The sequence below is a fragment of the Saccopteryx leptura genome, chromosome 3, assembly GCF_036850995.1.
Source record: "Saccopteryx leptura isolate mSacLep1 chromosome 3, mSacLep1_pri_phased_curated, whole genome shotgun sequence".
Lineage (NCBI taxonomy): Eukaryota > Metazoa > Chordata > Mammalia > Chiroptera > Emballonuridae > Saccopteryx > Saccopteryx leptura.
Window position 1 is genome coordinate 296,480,581 of NC_089505.1, and position 17,647 is coordinate 296,498,227.

At 43.9% G+C, this 17,647-nt stretch overlaps 1 protein-coding gene across 1 annotated transcript; it reads left to right on the forward strand.

Moving 5' to 3' along the window:
• The first annotated feature begins 8,248 nt into the window (after nucleotides 1-8,248).
• Nucleotides 8,249-16,663, forward strand: LOC136397460 (fatty acid-binding protein 12-like). The gene is given in 6 exon segments (XM_066371952.1): nucleotides 8,249-8,252; nucleotides 8,615-8,746; nucleotides 10,317-10,489; nucleotides 14,608-14,656; nucleotides 14,659-14,708; nucleotides 16,550-16,663. Coding segments are annotated over 6 exon segments (522 nt in total).
• The last annotated feature ends 984 nt before the right edge of the window (nucleotides 16,664-17,647 follow it).

Here is a 17,647-nt window from a genome sequence, read left to right on the forward strand (position 1 = left end):
TGAAGTCCATTACTCATTAGTGAGAAACAGTTGGCAGCTGTGTATGCTGCCCTCCTGGCCACTGAGAGTATTACGACCACAACTCTAGTTACGGTCAAGACCACATACCCTATTGCAGGATGGGTGGGAGATTGGGCAACCAAACCTCGTACTGGCACAGCCTAAACCTCCACCCTGGCCAAGTGGGGTGTATATTTGCAACAATGCTGTGCTCTTAGCACCAGCCCATTGAGAGCAGAACTGTAGGAAGTCTTGGGTCCAGTCACCTATGTGACCTTAGAATCAGGTGCAGCTGAGGCTCAGAAGGCAGAACCTGAAGTCAGTCCCTACCAGGAGTGGCGGATGCTCATCCCCGAGTATACCTAGTATATTGATGGTTCTAGCAAGGGCCAACCGGCCAAGTGGATGGCCATAGCCTTCCATCCAGCCACTGAGACTATTTGGATGGACACAGGTACAGGCCAAAGCAGCCAATGAGCAGAATTAAGAGCTGTTTGGCTAGTTGCCCATAATGAATCTTCACGTCTGGTGATTTGCACCGAGAGCTAGGCTGTCTATTGTGGATTGACCCTTTGTATTGCTACTTGGCACATTAACCAGTGGGTGGCAATGCACCATCTGCTATGGGGTGCCAAATAGAGGATTTATGGGAAATAGGACACCAGAAACAGGTGACGGTATACCCTACCATAGGACATGCCCTTCTAGACCAACCTGGGAATGAAGAGGCAGACACTTTGGCTAGGGTGCGATGGTTGGAGACTGTACCGGCAGGTATCATGGCACAGTGGCTCCACTAGCATCTGCTCCATGTGGGACGAGAAACTATGTGGGCTACCATTAAGGCATGGAACTTGCCTGTGTCCTATGCAGAGGTACTTGCAGCCTGCGAGCAATGTGCAATGTGTTCCAAGGAGCACCCACGGAGACAACTGGCTGTCGTTACCTGTACAGACCCAGAGAGGTCACAACCCAGTGATACAGCAGCAAACAGACATCATTGGACCTTTACCAAAGTCAAATTGTACCAGTATGCAGTCACATGTTGTGGGGCAGCTGTGTTAGGCTTGCTCGTGGGGTGACCAGGTGCAAGCACTTTACCTGATTAGTGTGTGAGAATGTGGCAGTGCCACGTGTGTGTGCCACGTGTGTGTGGCAGTGCCACGTGTGTGTGGCTATGGGCGCTTGTGCTGAGGGGGATTGAGGATGCGCAGATTGCCTGCCCGCGACTGTGAGAGGTCATTTTGTGGTTTGTTGCCTGATAGGTGATTTCCCCTGCCTGTGTGCTTGTCCATCGTTGTGAGACTTTATTAAACAAAATGTCCCAATGCTTTCTGGCTCCACAGTTTTTCTACTGTCTGCCTGAATGTGGACCTGTCTGGCCTCGGCCACTGGCATTACATCTGGCATGGTGAGCAGAGTTTGCAGCAGATTGGTAATGGAGCTGCTGAAACCCTTGAGGGGTGGAATAGAGGAATGGCTGTTCCCATTGGCTCTCCCATTGGGGACTGCAGGCTGGGTGTTTTCTACAATCCTGTGAGAAGACACCAGGAACTCTGTGCGAGAAGCTGAGCAAGGTCAAAAGCTCCAGGATGAGCTGCATACTGAGCGCCAACCATGGCGTGAACTGGAGTGAGCACTGGAGAAGGAGGCTGACTGGGTCTGAGAGCTGCAGTGTGAGCTGCAGGCTGAGCACCAACAGCGCCTGGAACTGGAACGATCTCTGGACAGATAGTTATGGGTTTGCAAGTGGCAGTTTGTCCTGAAAGCTGAACGTTGGCAGTGACAACTGTTGGAGAAACAACTGAGGGTTCAGGAGCTCAAGAGTCAGCTTCAGGCCGAGAGCTGGCAGCCACAGGAACAGAACTGGGCACCAACTATGGGCCTGCATTTGTGTTGACGCATTGGCTCTGAGTTGGTGGGAGTAGGTGTTTCCGACTCTTCAGAGGGGAAGCTCAGGCTCCAACTCTCATCTGTAGTACTGGATCCTGGCCGATGGTCGCCAAGAAGGCAAAATCCCAGCAGCAGGAGTCCCTCAGGGGCAGCCACAGCCTCCTCTCCAGGTAGTGGAACACTCTGTGGCCCAGCCCTACACGCAGGCAGAGCTGATGGAGTTGGGGTGAAATTCAGGCAGAAAGCCACTGAGTCACTGGCAGCCTGCTTGGTGCAGCTGCGGGACATAGGGGGTGGATGGCATCATAATCTCTGGGACAGAGATGGACCATAAGGCTGTGAGGGCTGCTACTGCCCCTCCCACCAAGAGAAACAGACTCTGAAAGTTTCCCGAACACAGATGTGGGTAGATTTGATTGTGGCCAGGGCAGATAGAGAGAAATTAGATGGCAAGTTTAATAAGGTCTTGATGGAGCTTTGGCAGCTGCTTGAGTCAGAACAAAGGTTCCAGCCACTAAAAGAGCAGGGGAAGTGGGTGGCCCTGGCATCTGCCAGGAAATGGCTTGGCATTCAGGTTACAGGATCCCCAAGACCCGTTGTCATAGTTTGGATAGAGAGAAGGGCGAGGGATCTGTCGGCCAGGGATGGGTGGGGGCCAGAGGCCTCATATGTAATTGGCAATCCACTGGTCCCCTTCTAATGTGCAGTAAGTGAAGGCATTAGAAGGTAATAGGTGCATTTTTTATTTTTACAGCAGCAACAGCAGCAGCAGCTAAGAGAACTGTTCAAGGCAACACAGGCCTTGAATGTGTTTGACTCCGCCAGCCCCTGTGAGCTTGTTGAGGGGTCTGGATGGGGCTTGTGGCAACAGACAGCACACTATGGAAAGGTGCTGAGGTCCGTTAATAAAGAGCTGTATGTCTAGTTGCCTGTAATGGATCTTTACCTTGGTGACTTGCACAGACAGCTGGGCTATCTATCATGGACTGACTCTTGGACTGTGACGAGAGGCGGGCACTGGCTCCCTTGATGGATGGACACAACACTCGTGGACAGTACTATGAGAGACCCTGATCGAGGGTAGGGGGGATCGCACCTGTGGAGGCCCTCCTGCACCAGGAAGCTGCTCTTGTCTACTGGGAGAGACGCACCAAGGACACTTTATGGTTTCCCCGGACACAGCCCTGGAATATACAGGCCCTCCTACCCACCATGGGGTAGGGAGTTAGAGAAGGGCCTCCAGTTTGCACTTTGGGCAAAGGGCCCAGGGAGTCGCTGTGAAGGACACCTTTGTAATTATTATAACTATTGTGCTATTGTGTAACTTTTGCTGTTGCTGTAGTCTCTGATGTCATGTAGATTGGAAGTGAGCAACCCTAGAGGGGTGGAATGTGAGGCAGCTGTGTTAGGCTCACTAGCGGGGTTACCAGGTGTAAGCACTTTGCCTGATTAGGGCATTAGTACGTGGCAGTGCCATGTGTGTATGGCCTATACAAGGCTGTGGGTGCTTCAGAAGTATTGCAGATGTGCGGATTGCCTGCCCACCACTGTGAGGGGTCATTTTGCAGTTTATTTGCCTAAGAGGTGATTTCCCCTGCCTGTGTGCTTGTCCGTTGTTGTGAGACTTTATTAAATGGAATGGCTCAATGCTTTCTGGCTTTGCAGTTTTTCTACCATCTTCCCAAATCCAATGTGAACCTGCCTGGCCTCAGCCAATGGCATTACACATGTGTAGATACTGCCACTGGTCTGCTTGCTGCTTACCCTGCCCGTAACCCAGACCAAAGGGCGGTCATACAGGCTCTGGACCACCTGAGTGCTGCATACGGGCAGCCACTGGTCCTTGAAAGTGACAGTGGTAGCTATTTCACGGGTTCTGTGGTGAGGTAATGGGCTCAAGACGTAGGGGTGGACTGGAATTACCATGTCCCCTACCACCCCCAGGCTGCTGGTATCTTGAGCGGTATAATGGCCTCTTAAAGCAGGGACTGTGACAGGAGAGGGGCACTGGCTCCCTTACTGAATGGACATGCCGCTTATGGACAGTACTCTGGATTTTGAATGAGAGACCTCGACAGGGGGTGCCCAGCTTCAGTGGAGGCCCTCCTGCACCAGACAGCTGCTCCCATCCAGTTGCAGATATGCACCAAGGACGCTTTGCTCAAGCTGGGCTTTGGATGGCAGGGCAACGTGCTTTTGCCTGCCCCAGCAGTCCCCCTTAAAGGCCAGTGGCTTCAATAGACATGGTCCTGGGCTGTACAGGCCCCCAACCTACGATAGGTGGCCTTGTTGGCACCGTGGGGTAGGGGCTAGAGGTGGATCTCCAGTTAACTTTCTGGTCCACCAGCACCTGGCCACCTAAGGTAGAGTGTATTATCCCTTGAGTGCTCAGGGAGGCAGCATTATGAAGGGCACCTTTGTGATTTCTTTATGGCTTATAATGAGTTCTCCTCTTTTGCTGCACATCGAACCAGCAGATGCTGGTATATTGGCCAATAAGGTTTGGTATGCCTGTCCAGGGCGGCCTGTGGTACCAGGTACTGTGCTGTCTGCAGACAGAACTCTGGCCTGTATTCTGCCAGAAGGGAAAGATTTGTCTCTCTTGGTGCCGCTGACCACTCCATCATTTCGCCCATAGCTGTGTTTGTAATTCTGTTGCTGTTGACTGTACTGTTTTGGTTTTTGTAACATACCTCATGCCTCGCACAGGGACCATCACAGAAGAAACCTGTCGCATAGATTATGAGGTGAGCAACCCTAAAGGGGTAGAATGTGGGGCAGCTGTGTTAGGCTTGCTCGCGGGTTTACCAGCTGCAAGCACTTTACTTGATTAGTGTGAGCACATGGCAGAGGCACGTGTGCGTAGCCTATATAAGGCTATGGGTGCTTTCCCTGGGCAGTGACTCTCTAAGATCGCTCTCCCACCACCGTGAGGTGCAGTTTTCCTTGCTCCCTTGCCCTTACTGTGAATAGCAGATTTTCCTTTGTTCATTAGCTCTTTCACTTTTGTTGCTTATTTGCTCAACTGTCTTTGCAAGCCTCCAATAAACAGATATGACCTGACACTTTCTGGCTCCACAAATTCTCTACCGTCTGTGCAAATCCAGTGTGAACCTGCCTGGCCTTGGCCACCAGCATTACAGTAATAAAATAAACTCCTGATTTTAAATGTCAGGTGACCTACAATATTTAAAAATTAGTTTCTTCCTTAACTAGTTGCCAAGAGCGGCCATAACAAACTATTATAACTTAGAAAAGATGGGAATGTATTCTCCCAGAGTCTTAAAGGCCAGACAGGTGACATGAAGGTGTTGGCAGCCTTCTGGAGGCTCTGAGGAAAGCTCTCTCCCACGCAGCTCCTGGCTTCTGGTGGCTGTGGGCAGCATGTGGTGTCCTTGGCTATGGCTGCCTTCCCATTTCTGCAAACAGGTCACATTCACACATAGCAAAGATTAGGATGTGGACATATCTTTTTGAGAGACACAATTCAACTCACAGTGCTTCCCAACCCTATTAAAAATATTGAACAGATGCGTGAAGAATGCTGGTGTGGAGACATGTCATGTGACTGATTGCTGGTGTGTCGTGTGTCCCATTCCAACCGTTTCAGCTTTCCGTCTGCCGCCCACATTCCACTACCCAGGAGCAAGAGGAACCGTGCAGAGACACCTGCATCTCGCTAACACCACACTGCCGGCATTGGCCTGTTGTCCTTGCACACACCGAGGGTTCACCAAGGATGGCTGCCTCCTTCCCAAGTCCCGCGAATGCCCTCCAAAGCCTGCCAGTGGAGAGAGAGAACGATGATGCTCTTTGAGTCGCTGTTTTCCATTGGCCACAACACAGAAAGCCTTGTAGTGGCCATCCCTTATTTTCAATAAATTTTCCATTACAAAGTCATTAAAGATATTTTTCTTACTGCATGGTTTTAATTTGAATTCATTACAACTCTGTGAAAAACCTGATGCTTACCATCACTAAGGTGACCAAAAGGGTGGAAGGCTCACTGTGACCACAGCTCCTCAACTCTGCTGCTATACCTGAAAGCAGCCACAGATAATAGGTAAAGAAGTGAGTGTGGCCATGTTCCTGTACAATTTTAAATACAATGCATTGTAAGTGTCCTGCTCTAAGATGCCTACCAGTTCTCTGCGCTTCTACTCTATTGATAGGTATCCAGAGACAGAGACAGTGTGAATTTAATGTAACTTCAGATTTTCTTCCATGATGTTGCAAATATCTTGGGCATCTCCTTCATTCCCCTTTGTGTGCTCGGTGTTTTCCATGGGCATCTTGCATTTGTAAGGTGACCAGATGCCCACTGAATGAACAGCACATGAGTAAGACCTGAGTTTCCCTAGCATGCCAGTCTCTGCAGAGTGCCCACTGGGCCTTGTCCGGCTCTAATCTGCTTCAGATCGCTTAGTTGAAATGTAGTTCAAGTTCAGAATGACAAAAGACTGGTGGGCTCTCTTCTCCACTCCTCTGTAGGAAAGTTATGGGACCTGTACTTGTCTTGTGCACCAATATAGTCAAAATACCTTCCTGTAGAAAGGGATATTTTTCTATAATCTATCTATCTATCTATCAATCATCAATCTTTCATCCATCTATATTATGGGTATATTAGCTCATTGATAGCAACAGAATGATGAGGCTCCGGCAATGAGGGCCAGGTGGTAGCACTTTACTTCCAGAACCCGAGGGTTGCAATCACCATAACAGGCAAGGTTGCCGAGCAGCTAAGGAGGCTGGGCCCAGAGGGTGTCGTTGGGATGATGAATAGCCAATGAGGGTGCTGCTTCATAAGCATGATCAAAAAAAGGCAAGAATGGATGGGCAGCTGAGGGCATCACCCCTTTAGAAGGTCATGATCCTTTGTCAGGACCCAGACCGCAGCCAATTTCAGACCTAGAAACCATTGGCTGAAGAGCAGACAAGTCCACCGGAAGAGGAACCCTGAAATACCACGGCCAAAATATGCTGTGTGGTGAGAGCCAGAGGGAAAGGAAGGTGGGCAGTGGGGGAGACGGGCAACGGGGAGAAACGGGGATGAAAGTGACTTCGCTTGGGGTGGTGGGCACATGGTGCAGTGTACAGATGAAATTTTATTGAGTTTCACACCTGAATGTGTACCCCAATAAAGTCAAATTCAAAAAATTTAATTAATAAATTACACAGGAAAAAAAAATACTGTGTTAATATCCCCGTTTTTCTCCGAAGAGACCTATGGTCATTTACTACACTTGAGAAAATGGGTAGTGGGGAAAAAACAGTCAACTATTTTAAGCACAGTTGGTCTGAATTAACATAGATGTGGAGTTTCGAAGCGTCCTGTTAGAGTGCAGGCCTGCGGGAGCAGGGGATAAATAGAATCCAGGCTGAGGTCTGACTCACTGGGCCTAAGTGGTTCTTTAGACCCACCCGGTGTCAGTTCCCCAGGCCCCACGTGTAGTAACCCCACACTGAATTCTTCTCATTCCACCTCTGGTCTCTGTCACGGCACAGTCAGGCGCAGTCTGAGCTGTCTGGACACCTCATGCATCACTGTGTTGAGCTGGAGGGTAGCAAGCAGTGGCTAGCATCCCAGGGGCCTTGCAGAGCTGTGTGCTACAGGGTACGGAAGTTAGAGTCGGCGACAACTGAGGCACCTTCCACTGTTGAAAAGTGTGTGGGGATCCATCTGGATCCAGGGAAAGCGAGGACGTCTTCTCAACGACAAGTTGCTGCATCTTGCTTTCCTACCAGGAAGAAGGAAACAAAATTCCTAATAGGATCCTTGGCTTATGGTGACAACAAATTCTACCTCTAGCAGTGTCTCCAGCCCGTGTGCTGGGTGGGGCCCCACTGCTTGGCCCACCTGATCTGGCAGATGCTGTGCCGTTGGAGGCCTTAGTGACAGGAGAGGGTACAGTGTGGCATGTAGATGAAGTCCCGGTGGGAGCATAGAACACAGGCCTCCAGGGTTTGGGAGCGAGGCCAGCTCACCTGCAGCAGCAGCATGTACTCTGTGAGGAAGCATTCCCGGCGTGTTGCCGGGACCTAACAGAGGCAGAATTCTTGGTGAGAGTATACCAAGTCACTGTGCGTGTGGAACTGTCCATTGTAAGCTGGGTTCTGGCAGACCCTCAGAGTCAGACACTCCACTGGGCCCAGCAGGCGCCCAATATTAGACTGAAATTGTGCACCTGGGACCAAGGCTAAGCAAGACTAGAAGATCTGAGGTGACTGAAGGAGCAGGCAGCCCAGAGCCCCATGTCACCCCCCCCCCCAGGTGTACCAACACCCTCTCTCAGGACTATGGAAGGGGTCCCTGTGACCAGCTGAAGGAGCAGGAAAAGACTGAATATATGTTATGGGTAGGTCAACTCAGAGTGTAGTGCAAGCTGATGGACTAGGCTTAGTGGCACTTAGGGTGGGACAGGACTAGAGAAACAATGGTGAGGAAAACTGGTCCCAACGGACAAAGTTCAGAGGGTGCACCGGTTACTTTCCTGCATGCAGAGACCAGCGGTCTGAGGTGGGAATATGAAATACTCGGAGTATAGGGTCTAGTCTGATAGGCTGCTCTGGAAGGGAAAGGACTGAAAAATTGGAGACAAGGAAGTCATTCTGGCTTATTTACATTTGAGAGACCTTGTCTTCTTTAGATGGTGTTAAGGGAAGATGACAAGAATAGAGTTCCTTGTTTTTTCCCCCTGATTTTACAATTCTATTTCAGGGAACACCAACATATTCATCCATGTGATATTGTTTGTCCTTAACATCAGCTTGGACAGAATAATTGATCAGCTCCAGGGAACTTGGAAATTCATTTTTTGCAAAAATTTTGATGAATTTATGAAAGAACAGGGTAAGCCATCTTTCCTAATGCATCATACACAGTAAAAATGGCAACTTTGATAGCACAGAACTTACTCTGCATGATGTCAGGTTAATCTTGGACCCCTTCCTCCAATTTTTCACATAGAAACAGCAAATATTAATACAGAACCTACATGATAGTTCTGTGGAAAACTAGGTTGGGATTGACACAATCCCTACCTTTGTGTAATTTACTGTAAATTTATCAATACATAGATAAAACGTGTACAGGCCACATACTAATCAGCAAATGGTTTTAGTAAATGATTTAAGATAAAAATTCACAATAATTAAAAAAATAATTATTATTTGGCAAACATTTGCCCTAAATCTATGGAGGTTCTTCAGAATGGGTCATCTGTTCCCATTTCTGATGGCTGCTGGCATTCTTGGTGTGCCCACATGACCCCAGTCTGCCTTCTCCTCGCTGTGGTCTCATATCTCTGTTCCCTTTCTGTAGGGAATGGCTCTCCTTATAAAGACACTTGTGGTCACATTTAAGGTCCACCTGTATAGTCCAGAATAATATCCCCAATTTAAGATCCTTAAATGAAATCTGTAATTTGGCATGTAAAGTAACATTCACGGGGTCAGAGATTAAGGTGTAAATACCTTTGGGGACCAATCTATCACATCTTGTCATCCTGTTGTATGCTATGAATTCCACAAACCATATCTGAGTGCTTCTCAAATGTACCTCCTCTTAACATGTAACCTAGGTACTGCTGTGTATGGAATGCTAGCTATTTCTATAGAAAATACTCCTGCATAAAGCTATGTGTGCAATGATGTTCACTACAGCATTGTAACAATAGAAAATGAAGACAAACTAAATGCCCATCCATAAGGAAACAGATATAAATTTTGGTGTATGCATACTATGGAATATTCTGTAGTTATGACAAAAATATATATGGAAAATCTCTGAGAGATACAGCTAAGGGGAACAAGTAACTTGAATAACAACAGTTATGACATAATATTTATATAGTTAAAAAACCTGTATGTACAGTGGTAATGGTTGCACAATATATTGTGAGTGTACTTGATGCTACTGAACTGTGTAATACCACTTTACCACTTTAAAGTGGTATTAAGTGTAAATTTTATTATATATATTTAACTAGAAGAAGAACTACATAATGGAGAAAACAAAGCCTGTATTTGTGTACATATAAGAATGGAAGTGAAGAGCAAAACGTCTGGAAGACTTCATGCCAATGTATGTTTTTGTAGTAAATTAGTGTATTATTTTAAAAGGGAGGTGGTCCATCGTTTTAATCACATTTTCAAAGAGGTCTATGAACCAACACGATCAATAACTACTAGACTAGAGAAACAGGACCATCATAACACAAAAACTAGAGACTGGTATTTTTCTGCAAGTGGAATCATTTTAACATATAATGACGGACTACTAGCTTTAGAAATTTGAATTCATGTAGCATCAAATCTGTTAAACACACACCTCCCACTTAGCGAAGAATTATATAGCAAGCGTGGTGAAGTCTGGGAGCTGAGAACAGAGTTAACTATTGTGTCCTTTTTCTGGTTTCCAGGAACAGGAAGAGCCAGCAGGAAGCTTGGCTGCCTAGATAAACTCACTGTGACCATCAGTACAGAGGGGGATGTGACCAATATTAAGACCAAAAGCATCTTTAAAAACCATGAGATCTCCTTTAGACTGGGAGAAGAGTTTGAGGAGACCACCCCAGGTGGCCATAAAAGCAAGGTGAGACCTTAAATACTCTTTCTTCATATAAATTTTACATGAATGTTAACTCAAAATCATCCTAAGTAAGTAGGCAAGTATTGCAAACATATTGAAAATCTGCATTAGATAAATTTTGGGATAAAGCCCAGGCCTGAGGCCCTCACATTGTAACATATGTGCAAACCTCCTGGGAACCTGTATTTTTAACAATAATTCAGATGCTCAGCAGACCACAGATTGAGAATCATTTTCCTAGATTGTCTCTCAGAAACAGATCTGCCTTTCCATTTGGTATCATTTCCTGCTCATAAACATATAGTGAATAAAGCCTGTTTTAGCTGATATGGGTGAGATTATGATACATAACAACTGAGCCACAAGCTCTCAGTGGCTTAACACAATGGGGATTATTTCTAATTCACAGTACATACTCAGTGCCAGTGGGAGTCGGAGAAGTTGGTGGGGAGGTGGAAAATGGGGCATATAGTATCTGCCCCATTTCTCAGGGACCCCAGCTGCAAATGAAGTCCAGCTACCTCACAGCTAGACCATCGGGAACTTGTGGTCTCCTCACTCAACCAGACAGGGAAACAGACACTAGTGCTTTTATTGCCTCATCCTGGAAGTGACCCATTTCCTTTCATCTATGAGCTCCGACCAGAGTACATCATTTTCTTTTATTTATATTTTGTGTTTGTTCCCCTACACTAAAATGTAAGTTCCCCAAAGGCAGGATTTCTGGTCAGTTTTGTTTCATAGAACCCGGTGCTTGTTACATAATAGTTACTTAATAAATACTTGTCATTTGAATGAATGAACTCAATAGGAAATTATTAAACTACAAGGAAGGTGATGTTCTCATCAAAGGGGCTGTCATATCACATTAACAGACAGTGGCTGCATAACATGAGATGTGACATTCCTGTACAGCATAAAACAAAAGAATTTTTTACTTGAAATGTTTAATAAAGAGGTCTATACTTGATTTCTTTAAAAAAATCTACTGGAATAAAAATGCTAGCAAATATAAGGGACCAGAGGAAAATTCAGGGACTGTCATTGCCTCTGCCACAAAACAGAACAGTAAAGAATTTTGGTAGCAGACCCAGCTCAGTGGAAATGGAAACTCTGAGACAGACACGTCCCAGTGAGTATGTAACAGGATACCGCAGTAGAGCATAGTCTAAACGTTATCATGCAGGCCACAGTGGGGAAAGATGCAGGCTCTGGCTCAGGACTGCGTGTCACTCCCATCTCTGCCACTGATCAACCATGTGACTGCGCAACTCAGAAAACCTAGCTGGCTCAGTCTTTTCCTTCACAAAAGTGGATGATAGTACTTACCTGATAAGGTTGTTGTGAAGATGCCATAAATTAACATAGGAGAACCTCTTGGATGGATGCCTTGTGCAATAGTGCTACATGAGTAATTGCTATTGTTACTGTAATTATTATTATCATTTTTATTATTTTTATATTGTTGAGGTGAGAAAAGGAAGTGGGACCTTTCTCCTTTAAGTAAGAACTTACAAGGGAAGTTTGAATTAGCTTTCTATGAGTTTGTTAAAGTTGAAACATACCTGTGATTCTTTATGCAAAAAGATAATGCTATGCCTATACAATAAAATATTTTTAAAAAGTTTTACTCTTCAAGATAACATTATGCTTTACTCTTCTAAAACTTTTATCCCAGAAGAATCAAGCAACACATTTATTGTTGAAGAAAGGCTTCAACTAAATGGCACATAAACACCATTCTATAACTACCTGGGGTGTCACAACAACTGAAAACAATTTTAGGGTTTTCCAATGATAACACTGGGAACAAATTTTTTTTTCATTTTCTGTTGCATGAGGCTTTATATATAACTGTTTCTATATATTTCTGCATTGCTAATTCCAAATCTGAAATCTGCTTTTTTGGTGCATGTCCTGGTTTTTATGCAATTTTAATTTCTTTTTGTTACAGTTAATGGCATGCATTGGTTTTTAAACTGGAGTTAAAGGGCAATGACTCTTGGATTGAACATAACCACAAGGCAATTAATGTTTTACAAACATCACTTTTACATAATTGTTGTTGTTTTTAAATGTAAAAAATTATTATTGATAAAAACACCCTCTTATTTTGTTTTAAGATTGAATCATGGCTTCTTAGAGTAGGCGTAAATGTAAGATTAGTCCTGACATCTTCTGTTATATATGTGACGGTTACACACTTCAACATCAAAGGTACAATATTTCATCATTTGTGACACGTGCATATATTGTCTATTTTCAAGTTCCCCTTGGCGATCAAGACAAGAATTGGGTTCCTCATATTGTGTGTCATAATTGTGAAGAAATGCTTCGTGACTGGACAAAAGGAAAACACAAAGGAATGCCTTTTGGTATTCCCATGGTTTGGCATGAACCTAAGGACCACAGCAGTGACTGTTATTTCTGTCTGATCCATACAAAGGGCATCGGCAAGAAAAAACGGAATATTATCACATATCCTAATATTCCTTCAGCAATACGACCTATCCCACCCATACTCTGAGACACTCCCAGTTCCAGTTTTCAATGGTTTTATTTCTTCTAAGGATGAAAAAAGTGAACAAGTGTATTTTGATAAGATGCATGAGGAAATGGTTGTAGAATCTGAAGGGTCTTCTGATGCCAAGCAGTCATTAACCCCTCAGCAGTTTAGCCAACCCAAATTGAATGACTTAGTAAGAGATTTGGGCCTATCAAAGAAAGCAGCTGAGTTATTAGCCTCCAGGCTTCAAGAAAAGAATGTACTTCACTGGTCAGCTAAGGTATCCCATTTCAGGAAGCATGAACAAGTTTTTGTGGACTTTTTTCCCGAAGACAAACATTTTGTTTACTGTCATGGTATCAGTCGTCTTTTCAGCCAGCTAGGTGTTACCACTTACAGTCCAACAGAATGGCGGCTATTTCTTAACAACTCTAAACGGAGTCTGAAATGTGTTCTCCCACACAACAGTAATGTTTATGCAGCAGTTCCAATTGTTTATTCAACCATTTGCGAGATTATAATGATATAAAAATTGTCCTCGACTTTGTGAAGTATGAGGAGCATAACTGGATCATTTGTGAGGATCTTAAAATGGTTAAATTTTCTGTTAGGACAACAGAGAGGTTTCACGAAGTATCCTTGCTTTCTGTGTTTGTGGGACAGCTGAGCTCGGGAGAAACACTGGACACAGAAGGAGTGGCTGAAACATGAAGCTCTGGAAGTAGGGATGCAAAATATTGTGAATGGACCTGTAGTTAATCGAGACAGGATCATTTTTCACCCACTTCACAGTTTGTTCAGGCATTGAATAGAGAAAGTGAATGCTTTCAACATATTATTTCTGCTTTTCCTGCCTTGTCTTTTGAGAAGATAAAAGTAGGTGTATTTGATGGACCTCAAATTTGAACCCTCATATGTGACGAAGAATTTGCCAGGAAGATAAATAAGGAGGAGAAAGCAGCATGGTAGTCTTTTGTGGCAGTTACAAAGAACTTCCTTGGCAACAAAAAGGCAGAAAACTATGAACTTCTTGTTCAAAGGATGCTGTTGGCTTTCCACGACATTGGATATAACATGAGCGTTGAAATTCACTTCCTGAACAGTCACCTTGATAAGTTTCCTAAAAAATCTTGGAGCTGTTAGTGATGAGCAGACTACTGCTGGAGCATCAAACGAGATTGTCCTCAACAAGTACACAAACGCAAGAGCTACAATTGCAAATTTTTTCCTGAATAGAATTTAAATAAGTTTTGCACAAATTTTATGATTAAAGTGTTTTAATATGTTCTATTTTGAAATTGTAGACAAATTCTGATGCAATCATATCTTTTAGTGTATTAGTGTATTTACTGCATTATATAAATTATTATATGTTCACAAAGATGATGCCCAAGAAGACAGTCTACTTCATTATGTTAAACTAAATGTTGAAAATTTTATAAGATGGAAACCTAAAATCTTGAATTGCAAAAAAACTGTAGCTTACAGATAAAAACTAATGTCATATTTGAGATCAGCACACTCGAATTAAGTAAGAACAAGTGTTTTTGTGGATGCAACAAAAATTTTGTTCGTCAGTGTAACCTGAGCTAAACTTGGCTTTGCTGTTTTTCAGGCCATGATACCCTTAGATAATGACATCTGAGTTCAGGTGCAGGCCTGGGACACAGGGAGACCACCATAAGGAGGAAGCTGGTGGATGAGAAGATGGTGGTTGTGAGTGAGCTGTTTCTCATTATTCTTTTCATTTACTGTAACACCTGAATATAAAATCACTCAGGTAGCTTGTTCTAAAACAGTGGAGGGGGATGAAATTTTCCTTTTCCTCTCTTGCTTTGTAAGAACAGAAGGACAGCATTGACAGGGAAAATGTATGATCATAAATACTATAAAATGTACATGGACCGAAGAACTACAAAGTGAAAGAGAATGAAAAATCATCTTGCTTAATTCTTTAATTTTTTCACAAGGCAAAACAAGCACATATTGGTGCAATAAAGATTTCGGCAGGAACTGAGAGTTGCTAACCTTTTGCCCGTGCCAGGACTCAACACCACACAAAATCACACAAAGGAAATGTAAATGGGGTGCACAGCTTAAACACTGTTCCATGTATGCGTTCACATACACGTGAAACACACATTTACATGGCTGTCATGTCCCCAGCTTCCCGTAGATTTACCCAATCCTGACAATAGTACTGGGAGGTAAGATTTACTAGCCCATTTTGCAGGTGCGAACATTGAGACTCAGACACTGACTTACCTAAGGATATTTAGCTAGAAAGTGGCGAGAGTGCTGGGATTAAAATCCAGGTTGGCTTAATTCCAGAGTCTATGCATTTTGAGCCCATGCTGCTCTTTTTAGGAATGTTTCCCAGTCAACTTCCTCTTCTCAGAGTTGAGGGAAGAATATCAACAACTCTCCTCCCAAACCCCCACCTCCGCCAAAATGAATCAAAAGGTACTTTTGGACATGACACAAAATAGTTCTAAGGGAATATGCAAGAATTGTGTAAAAGTTAAAAAAAATCAATCTTCAATTCTTAATGTAGGGATATTTTGTCTTTCAACAATGAAGAGGGCATTTCCTTATAATGAAGTGGAGGACTAAGCATAATTTATTTTATTGCTTCTTATAATGACATTAACCACAATACAGATAGGTTTCATAGTTCATGAGGAGGAATATTGGATTCAGAATCCAGACACAGGTTTTCATCTCTGCCTTTCAGTACCAAGGTGACTTGGAACAAGTCTTTTAGCCTCGCCAAGATTCAATGTCCCTGCTTTCCAAATGCAGAGAATGCTCTCACAGGTTTTTCTGAGAGAACTAAATACCATCAAATGTGTGTGTGTGTGTGTATACATATATACATATATATATACACATATACACATATTTATATCAGTGTTCTGAAAGCCTAACATTCTATATTAATGTAAATTATTTTTTAAAAGTGTAGACTATATAAAATAGAACAAATATTTCAGTTTATGTTTTTAAAATGTTTTAATAAACTTTAAATTCCTACAAATATGCCTGTTCTTTGTACATACACAAAATATATACACATACACTAGATGTCCCCCATAGACACCATATTTTATACATATGGCAAAATTAGCCAACAAACAGTTGTTATCTATAGTTGTCTAGATAGCTCTTTTTTGAAGACTTTTAAGGAATGTATGGATGGGTAGCAGAGGCGGATTAAGATCGGTTGAGGCCCTGAGAGCAGAAGAAAATATTGGACCCTCTTAAAAAAAAAGACAGGGAAAATAAAAATACATGTTAACCATATTTTTAAATAAATAAAAAATATTATATATTATTAATGTTAAAATTGCACACAGGAAACCAAATTTGGTGTCATTAGAACAAAACTGTAAAGTTGGGGTTTTGCAGGGCCCTTCAGAAGTCGGGGCCCCGGGTATGCGCCCAGTGCGCCCGTCTTTAAATCCACCTCTGATGGGTAGTAGTACCTAGTTCACATCTTTCTACGTGTTTACTTCACCCACAACGCTGAGATGTCTCCTCCTCGGTTTGCCCTCCAGGAGAGTGCCACAAACAGTGTCACCCGTGCACAGACGTATGAGAGGGCACCTGCGAGCCCAGTCTCAGACTCTAAACACTCCCCAACTGCGATACAACTTGCTGAGGTTGTTTAAATAAAATTCCCAAATTAAATATTCCGGTTGCTAAGGCGAGAGGGCCCCGGCACGGGCGTCAGCCGTCGGGACTGCCCCGCTGAGTGCGCCTCTATCATCTATACGTGGCCTTGGCTACTCTCAGAAGCTGGGCAGCTCTTACAACGCAGGCTGCCACAGTATACTCAGAGAGGCACCTGGTGCTGATTTTTTTCTCATTAGGCGTATTAGGTCAATTCTTGGCATTCAACATAATCTGCCCGATATTGGAAAAATAATATTAATTTTTTAAATAAACTTATGTGGGACATTGTGTATCTCACAGGTTATACCTCAACTGTACATGACAGGATGATAAATGGGGTGGGAACTGGAGAAATAACTGACAACCTCACATAATATCAAACTGTGTTTGCAGAGAATCCGCAACCACCCCCACCATAGCCACCCGCACTGCAGCCGGCAGAGGAGAAGGTTCTGATTTATGAGCACAGACCTCATGCCGCTCAGGCCTGGAAGGGGTTGTGGAGACCGTGTGGATGGATCAACCGCGAAGATAGGATGCAGGCCCAGACTGGCTCACCATCTACTCCAGGATCACCATGACGTTCTCAGGAAGAACTGGAAACAGACCCTCATAGCCACAACAAAGGGAATTAAGGGGGGGACAGGTTCAGCACACTAGCCTCTCCAGAATTCAAGATAAAGATCATTAGGGTTGCTTTTAGCATCTTTCTATATAATAATAAAGATGATAAATAAAATGCAGAGTTAAGTCATTGACCTGAACTTGTAAAGCCTGAGAAACCTGCCCCACCTAAACTCCCATGCCCTGAGCTGACGAGAAAGATTACCTGTTGGATCTGAGGATTTAAGAACAGAGAATAGCCAAGCAATGACTAATCTATCACCTGTATGAGACAGATTGGTTAGAGAATTCTTGCTCAATGCTCTTAACCAAAGGAATAAAGTCAGAAACCAGTGGAGCAGGAGGAAAAGAAATAG